General features: G+C 41.9%; 1 protein-coding gene across 2 annotated transcripts in view; it reads left to right on the top strand.

The window, feature by feature from the left end:
- The window catches only part of ZNF608 (zinc finger protein 608), a 115766-nt gene that overhangs the window by 38326 nt on the left and 62818 nt on the right, over window positions 1-14622 (top strand). For both annotated transcript variants that reach the window (XM_011963729.1, XM_011963730.1), the window contains one exon: window positions 8107-8362. In XM_011963729.1, coding sequence (XP_011819119.1) covers window positions 8107-8362 — 256 coding nt within the window. The remainder of the gene's footprint in view (window positions 1-8106; window positions 8363-14622) is intronic.

Below are 14622 nucleotides of genomic sequence, written 5' to 3'. Positions count from 1 at the left end.
AACAGCACTTGAGGGCAGGGTTGGTCTTCATACCTGGTAATGAGAAAGTGGAAATGGCAGTATAATTCCCAGTCTGTGCATAGTGGTAATTTTAGAATCGGATGATTTAAAACAGCAATAACAATAAAACAAAAGCTGAGCTTTGGTTTCAGTAAGGATTTAAAGTGAGGTTTCTGAAGGGATTGTAGTGTTTGCTTGCAAGCCTGAGATTCACTATTCTGAACTATGGGTAATAAAGGGTGATTCAGGTATATTGCTTCCAACATACAGAAAAGGGTCAGAAATTACCCGTGGAGAAAGGTTTCTTTCCATCTCATCTTCTGTTTTACATTTAGAAGGGTTTGCGTTTGATGTTAGACCAATGTGGGGCCAAATTCTGGCTCAGCCACCGACCCTGAGTGACCTTTTAAGTTACTTAACTTTTCCCACGTTTCCTTTTCCTCATCTGTAAAATACTTCCCTTAACAATTTTGTAAAGATCAAAAGAGAGGATGCACAGTATAATCCCTCCTACACTATATGTGGTAAGACAGTTATAATCCCTCTATGTTGTATGTGTTAAAAAGTAGCTGCTGATGTTACTATTTTTATGAGAAAGCCCATGGACTTTAAGATCAGAGAGCTTTGGTCTTGAATTTCAGCTCCTTGGATAAAGTTGCCCATCCTCTGAGATCTTCAGTTTCTGCTTCTATAAAATAGGAATGTTGTGAGAATTAAAGGAGATAGAAAAAGTCTGGTACCTTAGACCCTCTGTGAGAATTTGCCCATGTTGTTTTCTCAGCAAGCTGCAAAGCGTAAATGGCTTTGATCATGGTTCTGAAAGGAAGAGTTGTCTCCATCGCATTGACGAGAGGCGGAATTAGAAGTGACCAAAATTCAGTTGTTACAGGTTTGTCCTTTAGGGATGGAAATTCAGCCTTGATGATTTGTTTTGGAGAGAAGATCAGTGCCTAATTTAAGGAAACGGTTTTTTCAGCTTCCCCTGCTTTGCTAATGAAGCAGTGACGTCAGGCAGAAAAAGGGTGGTTAAAATGCAAAGGAAGAGACTGCAGCCGTGGTCACCTCTAAAGAGCTGTGATTTCCCCTATATGCTAGTGGAGTCTCTTTCTGATGCTTTTTTTTTTTTTTTTTGAGACGGAGTCTCGCTCTGTCGCCCAGGCTGGAGTGCAGTGGCCGGATCTCAGCTCACTGCAAGCTCCGCCTCCCGGGTTTACGCCATTCTCCTGCCTCAGCCTCCCGAGTAGCTGGGACTACAGGCGCCCGCCACCTCGCCCGGCTAGTTTTTTTGTATTTTTTAGTAGAGACGGGGTTTCACCGTGTTAGCCCGGATGGTCTCTATCTCCTGACCTCGTGATCCGCCCGTCTCGGCCTCCCGAAGCGCTGGGATTACAGGCTTGAGCCACCGCGCCCGGCCTCTGATGCTTTTTAAATGAAGAGGTGACTATGGGCAATCTCATACAACAGCCCAATACCAGGATATGGAGAAAAAGGAGCATGAAGTAATCGTGCCCCAGCATTCTTAGAGACTATAAGAATATTGGCTCTGAGCAAAATAAAACACCATTCCCCCTCTGGTTGTTGGCGATCATGGGATTGAGGGGTTAATAGCAGGATAGTGTGGATATTTTTGGCAACAGATGGGAGAAAGCTGTGGCAAGCTTCCCTGTCAGGGTTTAGACCTGATTCCAGGTAAAGGAGGAAATCTCTCTGCCTTCTGGAGGCTTGCTTCTTGGCAGTCCTGGGTTTCACCTTCTCCTTCTACCTGGCAGCAGAGCCACCTGAATGTCTCTTTGTTGGGTCTGGGTGGAGCAGGAGTGCTCGAGGGAGCACTCTCCAGCCCTGCCCTGGCCACCTATCCTCACGGGCTGTCGGTTTCCTGGTACTGAAAGCATCACTGACCAACACAGTGAAATGCCCCAGTGATGAAAAGCTGTCCCCACCAACACTCCAGCTTTGGATCCTTCCTTGCCCATCAGCACTCAGGAAGCCTTTGAAAGAAGGTGAACGGAGACAACATTGCCAGGGTTTCCCTGTAGATTACCCGCCCCTAACCCAGCCCTTTGATTACACACACTAAGTGCCACTATCTGTGTAAATAACCTTTTCTTCCCTGTCTCCCTTCAGCCTCCCGGTTCCCCCCTCCCATGCTCTCAGGCTCTCTCGTGTGATAAATAGCCAGGCTACTGCTCAGCATGCACCAACACCTGGGAATAATCATGCAAAAATAACAGCGAGAGACTGCCGCGCGTCTGTTCTTGACATTAACTTTCCTCAGTTTGACAGGCTGCCACCACCAGCTGTTAGACTTATGGGTCTTTTTTTTTCCAGTGGAGATGGCTGCTTTCCTGCTTTCCTCTCTTCTTGGGCTCTAATAGGTTACATCACTGTCCTATCAAGATGACAGAAAAGAGCTTTGACAAAGAAACCATTGCTGAAACAGGCCAGTTCTCTATTCTGATATTTTATTCCAGTTATTAGTAGTATTAGACTAACAATCCCCCACACTGATTTTTAAATGAGGAGTATCTGATTAGAACTATATTGTGTTACTCCCCTCAGAAAGGGATTTGTAGTTGCCTCTTGTGAATTGCCTTTGAATGCAGCAAATAGTAGCATTTGGTCCCATAGGGCCAAACCATCTATCGATTGCAAGACTCAGATATATTTGTAATAATGATACTAATATTGACAATAGCAGTAGCCCCTATTTACTGAGTGCTACCTTCTACCAGGCCCTGAGCTAAAGTTATTTGTAGGATCTTATGTAGTAGTCACATGAACCCGGGGTGATTTCCGTTTTACAGATGAAGGCAGTGATTCCCCAGAGCCATCACACTACTTGCTTAAGGTTTTGTAGCTAACAGTAGAGCTGGGATTCCAACTCCCATTGAAGACAGATCCCTGCCCCACCCTGTCTTCCATTAACACCCTACTTTTTGCTCCCGGGCCACCATGAAAGGTCCTTTGGTTGTAGTTCTACAATTATCCTTGTACTTTTGCTGTATTTGTATGATTATCTGACTAGGGCACAGCCTTGCGCACTACACAGTCAGTCCACAAGGGCAAGGACCCGGTCTGTTTGGGCCACTCTTGTTCTAGCAGGTTGCACGGTGCCTGGCACACGGCAAGTAGTAATTATTGGGTGGATGTGTGATAAGAGTTGAGGTGGGCTGACTGTTAGGGCAGCAGTACATGAAAAAAAAAAGCTGCAACTAGAGATTAGGAGGAGGAGATTCTGTAGTAGTATGGGACTCATCAGGACCTTCATGGTGATCCCATCATTGCCATAAAATTGTAAAATGGGGGTGGGTTAAGCCAGTCGACTGCTGCCAGATGCCAGTGTATGAAAGAAGCAGTATTTCCCCAGGCTGAGCTTCTCAAGGTTAAGCCCCCTTTCTTATATTTTTAACATACTTTAACCGCACTTAACCATGCATTTGGAGGGGATTATAGTTTTATGTTAAATATAGTAGGATATAAAAAGGAGCTTTGGAAGTTTGTGTGCAGGGTTAGGGAACTGTAATACCAGACCAGGGACTTTTAAGCCAGTGTTTACTGAGCTAAGCACTATGCTGAGCATTCACTTTGCACGGATTATCTCACTGAGTCTTCACTGCAACTCTTGTGGGGGTAATTGTTACTATTACTCCCATTTCTTAGAACTAGACACTGAGTCTTAGAGAAGAGAAGCCCGGTAACTTGCTCAGGGTTCCACACAGCAGGTTTGAACCCAATTCTGTCTGCTGACAGAACCAGAGGTTCCAGGTGTGGTATGCTGCCTCCTTACTGCAGGGAGTCCCTGTGGAAACTGTGGCCACCCTCTGCCTTAATGACCTTCATTGGCTGAAGAAATTATGGTTCAGTGTATGGATCAGTGACCTGAGAAATCAGGGTGCAGTGGAGTTGATCTTTTGTATAAGGCAAAAGTAACTACTGAAAATGCTTTAAAATCCTGCTTTACATATGATACATGTGACTTCACCTTTGACACTGAGACACACGAGAGAACTGAAAGCTTTTCGGGGGAGCAGCTCCTGCTGAGTGCGTTACCTGGCAGAAAGAATTGGCCACACTCTTTGCATTACTTCCCTTCCACTCTTCTTCTGTTTCCTAGTGTATATTGAACTCCTGTCAATTTTCTGCTTGTGGGATGCCATGGTTTTATGTGTACCTGGGCTGCCACTAGAGATAGCTTATTACACTTGTACAAATATGGGCCACAGTTTTCTCCCAACTGAGTAGGTTGGGCTAGGCGACATTCTGTGATTGTTTCAGGGAGAGGCTGGAAGCACAAACTCCAGCATTCTCTGGTTGGGCAAGTCACGTGGCAAGGCTGCAGTGAAGCTCAGTCCTGTCAGCTGATGCCATGAGGAATGTGGGCCCAGGAGAGCACATTATTCAATGATTATTTTACGAAAGAGGAGAAATTTAAATTCTTCCCTAATTGATTAAAGTGTTGGTAAAAAAAATTGGAATGTTTTAAAAAGTAACATACCTGCCAAATAAAAACACCTCTGGGAGTGGCTGTAATCCCCACCTGCAAATCCGGTTCTCCTGAGCTACCTCTAAGGAAGAGGGGCCTATGGTAGACCACATGGGTAGACTTTGTGCTCCACCTCCTCCCCAATCCCAACATCTCACAGTGAATGGGGGGAAGGTGCGATTCTCCTCTCATTTGCCTCTCCTCACACTGGTAGTGCTGGTCTGGTACCTATGGGAGTGGCAGTTCTGAGTCACCATGAAAAGCCGATACTACAGTAGAAAAACGAACAGAGAAGTTCACTTGTGCACGTCAAAGATGTGAACCTCCAAACAATAGTAACTATCGGGTTTAAGCCTTAAAAGCCTTAAATAGTCTAAAGACTATTATCACGTCGGGGTACTATTTATGATTAAGTTTATATTTAGTCAAACTCTCTGAACCTTGTCTTTCTCATTTTAAAACATGTTAAACTGGGCTCAAAGGTTCTTGCTATAAATATCAATCGAACTTTCATGGTTACATTTGGATTGTGTTAATGGAAACAAACACAATTAACTTATAAGTAGACCCAGAGTACTCTGGCTTCTCCCATTAAGGCATCCCGGTTCCATAGAAATTTGAACTTGGAAATTACATAAATATGAGAGACAAAGGGAGAGAGAGAGGTGTGTGTGTGTGTGTGTGTGTGTTTCTGCATGCAAATAGATCTATAGGTGGAGTTATGTTGAAATAAGGATTTAGTCTAGAAACTCTGTTGTGATGAGATTTGTCATCAATATTAGGTGCCTGAAGAATGCATTTGTTGTTGTTTTTAAGAGACGGACTTGCTTTGTTGCCCAGGCTGTAGTGCCATTGCATGATCATAGCTCACTGCTGCCTTGAATTCTTGGGCTCAATTGATCCTCCCACCTCAGCCTCTCGAGTAGCTGGGACTACTCTCATGCCACCGTGCTGGGCTAATTTTTTTTTTTTTTGAGACGGAGTCTCGCCCTGTCGCCCGGGCTGGAGTGCAGTGGCCGGATCTCGGCTCACTGCAAGCTCCGCCTCCCGGGTTTACGCCATTCTCCTGCCTCAGCCTCCCGAGTAGCTGGGACTACAGGCACCCACCACCACACCCAGCCAATGTTTTGTATTTTTAGTAGAGACAAGGTTTCACCATCTTAGCCAGGATGGTCTCGATCTGCTCACCTTGTGATCCGCCCGCCTCACCCTCCCAAAGTGCTGGGATTACAGGCGTGAGCCACCGCGTCCAGCTGTGCCTGTCTAATTTTTAAATTCTTTTTTGTAGAGAAAGGGGGTCTTGCTGTGTTGCCCAGGCTGGTCTCCAACTCCCAGCCTCAAGTGATACTCCTGCTTGGAGCTCCCACAGTGTTGGGATTACAGGTGTGAGCCATTATACCTGGCCACGAATGTGTTTTCTAGTTGAGGAAAATGGGCCTCAGAGAGGTTGAATGACTCTCCAGGGTCATAAGCTAGTTAATATCGGAGTTGGCACCAATCCTAGTGTTAGTATGTCTTGCCACCAAAACTCTCATTGCCCCATTGTGTTCTCACCTCCAAATCAGAGAATTGATATCCTGTAAGACTCTTCATCTCTAATTTTATTTCATTTTCTTATGCATCCTATTCAAGCTACATTTCTTCTCTTGATATTAATGTAGGCTGTTGATCAGGTGATGTGAAGAATATTTTCAGAATAATGTTCTATTTTTTCTTTTCAATTTATACATGTGACATCGAATTGCAGTCAATTTACAACTAGCTATATAAATTAAGAAGCTGGAAAGCATGCAAAAATAACCCAATTTTCCTTGGTCTTTATTTTTGACTCTGGAAAGTGATTCTAATCTCACACAGTCTTTTAGTTGTAATAAAGACTACTAGTAGTATTGTTTTTTTCCCCGTTAAATTTCCTCTCTCAGAACCCCTTTGTTCATTTGTCAGCTCAGTTTTAAAATAAGAACTATCAGTGTGAACTTTGATCCACATTAAGCTACATTTACACAAAAGCATAAATCACAGTACCTGGGGTTTGGGGCTGTTAAATGCTTTTCTTTCCTGGGCTCTGTGATCAAGAATGCAGAACAATAAAAAGCATGGAGCAAAAGAAGTTTTATGGCAGCTTTGAGAGCAGGAAATTAAGTTTTTTTAACATGCAGATGGGTGAAAGACTGTTCTGTTGCATCTTGGATCACTCAGGCAAGTGAACGTCAGTTTATCATTTTAGTGAAATGCAAACTGTAGAAATAGTTCCTACAGTCATATGAACAAAGAGCCCACACAGATGACTGCTTCAGCTGTTTAACTAGGAGCACACTTCCTCATATGACTCTTGAAATACACTCTTTTTGTTTTGTTTCTTTTCAAAAAAAAAAAAAACCAAAAACCAACAAAGGCTATATACTATCACGCCTGTAGCCAAGTGGCTACAAAAGATAACTTACAGTGGATAACTGGGAATCTATGAACAGCAGAATAAGATCACATTTTTACCAGAATGATCTTCGACCTGTCCTTTTTACATACAGGATTTGTTAGCTCAACTGATAATACATGTGAGGTGTCATCCCTTAAATGCAGACCGTTTCTATGTGCAACACAAAGACATAGGTAATCTGGAGTCCTGGTACAAATGGGCTTTGTGTGTGGCATTTTCACAACCAATAATCAGGGTCAGAGCTATCTGTAGCAGTCCTAGCAGTTGTTACAATGGGCCAAATGAATGTACTGTTTAGTACATGCATAGCCTTTGGTTTCATTATGGCCAGACTTTTAAACTTTTTGTGATGAAGAACTCCTTTGCTGCTCTCCTGGGGATAGCGGTGCAAAGGGGATGTCATTGCACCACAAGATCTTGTAGTTGGCTGTGATTTACATTTCCTGTATTTGGAGAGATGGTGGCTGAGCCTTAATCAAGCTCATTAAGGATCTTTACCAGTTTAACCACGGAAGAATTTGTGCATTGGAGAAACTCAAGTTCTGTTGATGTGGGGCACACGCATTTATCTCCCCCCGATATGAATTCTGCTAAACTTTGCAATAGAACACTTAAATAGGAGTCGATTCTTAATACATGCTAACAATATCCACTTTTTATGTTTCGGTGTAGATTGTAAAGTTCGTATATTTTATATATTCAGCAAAGCTAATATATTTTAGTAGTGATTTAATTCATTATGGTTTATAAAGTGCTTTGAAAACAATTTTAGTTCATCTCTTATACTTAAATTTTTAGTGTTTATTGGAGTTTCTCCTTTGGAAAATGTTATAATTTTTAAAGTGAGATTTCATTACATGTGAGAAGTAGCCTTAATTTTGCAAAACATGTTTCATTCACGTCTGCTGAGGCTAACGGTTGTCCAATGACGAATTTAGAAGAACACTGAAGGCCTGCTTATGATTCAGGGAGCTAGCGCTCTCATGTTTACCTTATTTGGCATGAAAAAACAAAATGCTCATTTCTATTCTACTTTATATTTTGGCACCATTAAAACACTCAAAGCATATTATAATTGCAAATGGAATTTGGAATGGTGATATATTCTAGAAGTGGTATAAGCAAATTGCATTAAAAGGAATTCACGGAATGCAGCACTACTGCAGTAAGCCTGTCTGTCTTTCAGGTTGATCCCCTGTTTACAGTGCCAGCGCCACCACCACCGATTTCCAGCAGTCTCACGCCTCAGATTCTACCCTCCTACTTTTCCCCATCTTCATCCAATATTGCAGCACCGGTTGAACAGCTTTTGGTTCGGACTCGTTCTGTGGGTGTCAATACATGTGAAGTTGGAGTAGTGACAGAGCCAGAGTGTCTTGGGCCCTGTGAACCTGGGACCAGTGTGAATTTGGAAGGGATCGTGTGGCATGAAACGGAAGAAGGTAAATACAATTTATTTTTATATATTTCCCCATGCCCTCTTCCCCATGATGTATTTATGTCCACCTGTGAGGAGAATTTGTTTTGCGGTATTCAGAGAGGAATGAAAAGTGTTTTTTTCCGCTCTCTGGATTTGTGTTGGAAGGAAGAACTGTGTTTGTCCTCTTGTGCATGGCTGCTTTTACATTGCGGATGAGTCAGGTGTTTCGAAAAGTGATTCTCCTCTTTTAAATGCTAACATGGAAGGACTGTGAGAAGCGGGTTAGGGTTTACTCTGCCCCTAAAACGTATTGTGGAAATTAGGAAAGGAGATAGATCTCAAGTTTATTTAATTCTTAGGGTGCCAACCAATGTGTCTGTCTTGACATGGTTGTTTTTGTGTTATGGAGGCTTATATTTATTTTCTGAATTGAGCCAAGGTTCTTGTACATAGTGAGGATCATGGTCATGATGTGGTTGTGGCCAGCTGGTGCGCAGAAGTAATGAGGCCAGGGCCAAAGACTTAAGCCCTAGTAAGCCAGTCACTTCTCTTCTATGGCCAGAGACATAAAATCTTTTCTGTTCCTTAACTCGGCAAGCCATTTGGCAAATGCAGTCCATTAGCCACAAGAGAAACAAGGTTCAAAGGAAATGGATCAGGATTAATCTATCATTGCTATTGGAATATACATCAGAGCATATGCCATGCTGATAGTGGATCCAAATCTTGGCCATGTCTTATAGTACATGACCACCAGATACAACGTGTTTCATACGGCCAGTGTCATTAACAAGCCAGCCAAAACAAGCCAACCAATAATTGAAAACTAAGTACCAAGACGAGCTGCAGTGCTCCACTGGGGAATGAGTAGAGTAGAAGGGATAAGGAAGAAGCATGCTGCAGAGTGCTTCAGAGTGTACCAGGGAACAAAGAAAAATGAAGGGGTGGGGAACGTTTTTTCCCCTGTCAGTTAGATTGGTCAAAGATAAAGGAGATGACAGTTTGTTGATATCATGGTCATTTGCCAGAGGAGTAAGGGCAGGATGAGGGTAACAAGAAGGGTCTGAGAGTCACAATTATTCATTCGATTCCTCTGAATCAAGGGGGAAAATTTGAGGGCCAAAACTCAAAGGGAGAAGGTGAAATGTACTCAAAAGTGACTGAGTGAATGGGGAATATTGAGGGTAACTGCTGGGCAAGAAGTAGTTGAGAAAAAATAGTTAAGGATAGTGACAAACTGGGGAATGATAGAAGAAAATAAAAATAAATGAAAATCAGATGACAAGAGTTGAGTGTAATTCTTAAAAGGTAGAAAATGGCTCAGGCTGTTTCAAGGTAAAAAACAAAGGTTCTTAGAGAACTCTGAATTCTACATATTACATTAAATATACTCTTGTAGGATATGTTTCATAATTAAATAAAAAATATTTGTAGATAGCACTGGTAAGTATAAATAAAGACAGTATACAAGAAAGAATCAGAGAAAAGGTCTGAAAGTATGACTATGGTCAGCTCTTGTTTGCTCAGAGGGAAGTGATTAAAATTTACTTTTTTGGCTTCAGAAATGTTTGAGTTTTGGGTCTCTTCTTTCTTTTCGTACTTTTAATTTGGGTTTTTCAGATATTCTGGGAAGCCATCTGAAACAATACCATGGAACCACATTGGGAGGAATTGATGTCGGAGGAGCCAGAATTTGTCTCATCTTGCTTGTCTGTTCAGTCACCCTCCAGTACAAGGGGTCCCATGTGGGGAGCAAGCTTCTATCATGTTATTCTCTTGGGTTGTGCAGTTTGCCTTCCCTTTCATTTTCTCTAAGGGAAATGGTGGATAAGGCTTTCAGACTGACACTTCGGTGTGAAAAGTATAAAAAAGGATTCAAGACCTTAATAAGGTCACAGTGAATTTGTTTAGGTGCACATTTTCAGGAGCAGCAAAATATTTGGAAAGTGTAAGGGTTAATTTCCCTAAACTTGAACATCAGATTTTTTTGTACTTGGATAAGTTACTCATTAGGGTGAAATGCTGTCTTCCCATTTCTTAGCTATGACTTAGCACTCTCATCAGTTTATTGCTTGTCATGATTTTATTTATTCGAGTGTGGAGCAGGACTAAGTTCCTGCAGTGTGACCTCACTGGGTGGTAGATGTTGTAAAATTAGCCACAGACTTTCTGGAACAGCTGTAAAGCTTGAGTTATTTTTCACTTTGCTTAGAAGTCTGCTTAGTTTTGACTTTTAACCTTAGCCTCTTCTCAAAGATAGGATTATTTAGGAAAAAAATCTGGGTCTGAAAACTATAGCAGTACATAAGTTGATGTGGAATTCTGGGCATCTGCTTAAAGAGCTGTAAGATATTATTACTATTATTATTATTATTTGATAGTGATGTACATAAAGCCTCACCAGTTCCACTCTGTCCTCTGAAAAACTGGTCTCCTGAGTCCAACGTAGCTGCTTTTATATGTGCTCCGATCCATCCATTTCTGTGGATATCTTTGTACATTCGTACAATGGACTGATAGCTTTAGAAGGTTTTCAGGCTGTTGGCAGCTCCAGCTTTCTCTTTACTGCCTCACATTTTCCAGGATTTGGAATGTGTGGATGTTTACTGTGGTGACAAGAAGGAGCTGGAGCTGTTAATAGAGTTATTCTTGCTGAATAAACTAAACTTCTGACCTCCAAAGAATTTAAGAACTCGTCTTAGTAAAGGCCTGGGTCATAAGATGTATGTTTAATGTGCAGCCATTTGCAAGAGCGTTCCATTTGCATTTTTCTCACTACAGCGTGTTTAAAGCTCTTGTACTAATTTAAAAATTAAACCCACTTGACCATTAATTTTTTTCTTTTGGGAAAAACAAAGAGAGACACAGAACAAACACATTGGGAGCCTGTTATTTGGCAGGGCTGAAAGAGAGGGATTCCAGGAGAAGGGGAGGGGAGAGTAAGCTACAATAGTTTTGTAGTATGAGGTTTCACTAACAAAGAGCTTCAAGTTGAGCATTTATAAAACTGTCAGGTGCCTTTGACTAATGTCCTGTAGATGGAGTTGAATAAAATCCTGTCCCTGGTATTTTCACTTTGAGAGTATTGTGTAACTGATAGTGTTCTCCACAAACCTAATTTGTTACGTGCGATCATATGTGTGTGAAGGTCATATATGTGCCTGTGTTTTAAGATCCTAGAATTTTAAGAGTTCATGTCTGCACTCTTTGGGGAATATTGAATATTACTGTGATTTCTTTGGATGGTTGGGAATTGCAAGACTGGACTAGGAGGATCCCCATTCAATACTTAATTGTTTCTTGTGTTTAGAGGAGGATTCTTTTAGTCATAGTCTTTCCCCTGGTGTTACTGCCAGTACATGAAGTACTGGTTTTCTAAGAACCAAGTTGTGCTCACGAATAAAGTGTTACTAGTGAAGTTCCTTCTGGAAAAAATTAATGGGTTTCAGATCATGCCTAATAGGAGAGAAAAACTATTACTGCATTTGGATGTTTGGTAATTCTACTCTGATCTTTTTTCTTTAAGGTGAATGCATAGGACCAATGATGTATGGTACAAAATTACTCACAGATGTTGGAAAGAATTTCCTTAGCATTTATTCCTGCCATTTGGGACACACATGCCTCTGTATAGTCATTTGTTTGAAAATTTGCTCTTAAAAAAAAAAAAACAAAAAAAAACCCAGAAAAAAACATAGCGTATATAGCAATATGTGTAATACATATGTGCTGAACTTGGCTTTTTAGCCTTTATGAATGTGTTTCCTTTTGATTTTTATTGAATCATGTTTCTTATTGGCTTTTTTTTTTTTTTTTTTGCCTTACCTGAAAACATACTTGGTTTAGCTGCGTCTGTCGCCATTGTTATGACTGTTATTTACTACTGCTCTGCCACTCTATCATTCACGACCCTTTCACTTTCTTACTGGTTAAGTAAAGCCATGAAGAAAAGAAAGTGAGAGAAAGAAAACTGGTACTTGCCAAAGACGGTTCTCAGTGCTGTGCCTTTGAATCATCTTGGGAGCTTTTAAAACGCACTGATGCCCAGGCACCACCGCAGGCATTTTAGTCTGGGTTGGCATTTTGGTCTGGTTTGGTATTGGTGTTTTGTCAAAGCTCCCTAGGTGATTCTAATGTGCAAATAAGGTTGAGAACCGCTGTCTCGTGGCAAAGAGTTTATGTCTTAGCCCTCTGCAAGTTCCTTGACCTTTTCCCTATAAGGAAGACACATGTATTATTGCTTCACTTTCCCAGATATAAAATGGACATAGGGACACCTGTCCTGCTTACCTCACAGATAGTGTCCATCAAGATGCTATGGCAGGTGAGCAGAGTTGTTTAATCACTGTGCTGGTGAAGAAGAGGGTCTGGCTTTGTTCCTCAACATGAACTCCACAGAGGATTTAAGAGGCTTAACAAACAACTGGAAGTACCACTCTTCCTAAGTTATTGATAGGGGAAGAGTGGACCCTACTGTTGATTTCTCAAGTGAGCCAGATGCAATGCTTCTATTTCTGTGTGGCCTCTGCTGAATTATTTTTGAGATGATTCAGAACCCCATAGTATTAAGGAAAGTTGTTAATGTAGCAAATATAGAATTGTGTGCTCGGAGAATCAGATTTTTTGGGGGTGGGGGCAATGGAAATACAAAGGGCAGCTTACCATAGTGACTGTTGTTTTAATGAGAAGACTCAGCACCTGGTGTGAGAGGAGGAATGCTTGTTTGTATGAGGACCTTCTTCACCTGATGCATTTTTCAAGGAAGGAAATTGACTTTGGGAATCAGTGTTTTCAGGGTATTTAATTGGAGAAAGAAATGATTCTTTCTCTTTTTTTTTTTTTTTTTTTTTGAGACAGAGTTTCGCTCTTGTTGCCCAGGCTGGAGTGCAGTGGTATGATCTTGGCCCACTGCAACCTCCACCTGCTGGGTTCAAGTGATTCTCCTGTCTCAGCCTCCTGAGTAGCTGGGATTACAGGCACACGCCACCACGCCTCGATAATTTTTTAATTTTTAGTAGAGACGGGGGGCTGGTCTCAAACTCCTGACCTCAGGTGATCCACCCACCTCGGCCTCCCAAAGTGCTGGGATTACAGGCCTGAGCCACCCCACCCGACCGAAATGATTCTCTTTTAAATCACCAGAGATGTTTTTAAATTCTTCTGCTTCGGGCTGGGTGCTCCTGTATCTCCAAAGTCATAAAGATGATAGTGTTTAAGTGTGCAATGCAGGAGGAGGTTCGAGCCAATTCTTGTTTTTTTTTTTTTTGAGACAGGGTCTCAGTTCATTGCTCAGGCTGGAGTGCAGTTGTTGTGATCATGGCTCACTATTGCCTCGATCTCCTGGGCTCAGGTGATCCTCCCACCTCAACCTCCCAAATAGCTGGGACCACAGGTGCATACCACCACACCCAGCTCATTTTTTTTTTTTTGTATCTTTTGTAGACACGAGGTTTTGCCATGTTGCCCATGCTAGTCTCGAACCCCTGGACTCAAGCGGTCCACCCGCCTTGGTCTCCCAAAGTGCTGGGATTATAGTGAGGTATCTCACTCAGCCTCAAGCTAATCAATTTAAAAGGTAAATGATCCTATGTAATGGAAAATGAATCTGTGGTATTGTTATTCCTGTTCTGCAGTATTTGCTTACCAATCTTACGACTGAAAATAGAACTTTTCTTTTGAAATTCTGATTAATTTGAGGCAAGATTAAACATTAATCCAGGCTTACTTTGTATTTTCAGTAACAGCATGGAGTTGGTACAGTACTTTACAGAGTGAAATATTATTTATTGAGGTATTTCATAGTGACTTTATCAATTCAACTTTGACTCCCAAGAGGAATAAGATGTCTGTATTTCGTTACCCTATCCAAATCAGTGGTGATTATAACAGTGCAATGATAGGGAACTTGAGATGTCTAGTGTGCATGCTTCTTATGACTCCTGTGCTAAATGGAGATAAATCAGCCCCCAGCATGTGAGTTGGGCAGGTGAGCATGGTTGTTTAATTACCATGCTAATGAGAAAAAGGGCCAAGTGGTGAGCCTCAACATGAACTCTACAGAACTTTTGAGGGGCTGGAAGAACTACTAGTTAGTGCCACTCTGTATTGGCTGTGAACTTTCCCCTCGGCTTCCTGGGCCATCTTGCCATGGAAGTTGTCAGTGAAAGTGTGGGTGGTTCCCATCATTCTGAGCAAACTGTCGCAAGGACAGAAAACCAAACACCGCATGTTCTCACTCATAGGTGGGAACTGAACAATGAGAACACTTGGACTCAGGAAGGG

Source organism: Colobus angolensis, unplaced genomic scaffold (assembly GCF_000951035.1).
Source record: "Colobus angolensis palliatus isolate OR3802 unplaced genomic scaffold, Cang.pa_1.0 Scaffold62, whole genome shotgun sequence".
NCBI classification, from domain to species: Eukaryota; Metazoa; Chordata; class Mammalia; order Primates; family Cercopithecidae; genus Colobus; species Colobus angolensis.
Note: the sequence above shows the minus strand (reverse complement) of the source record. Positions and strands in the feature narration are given on the sequence as shown.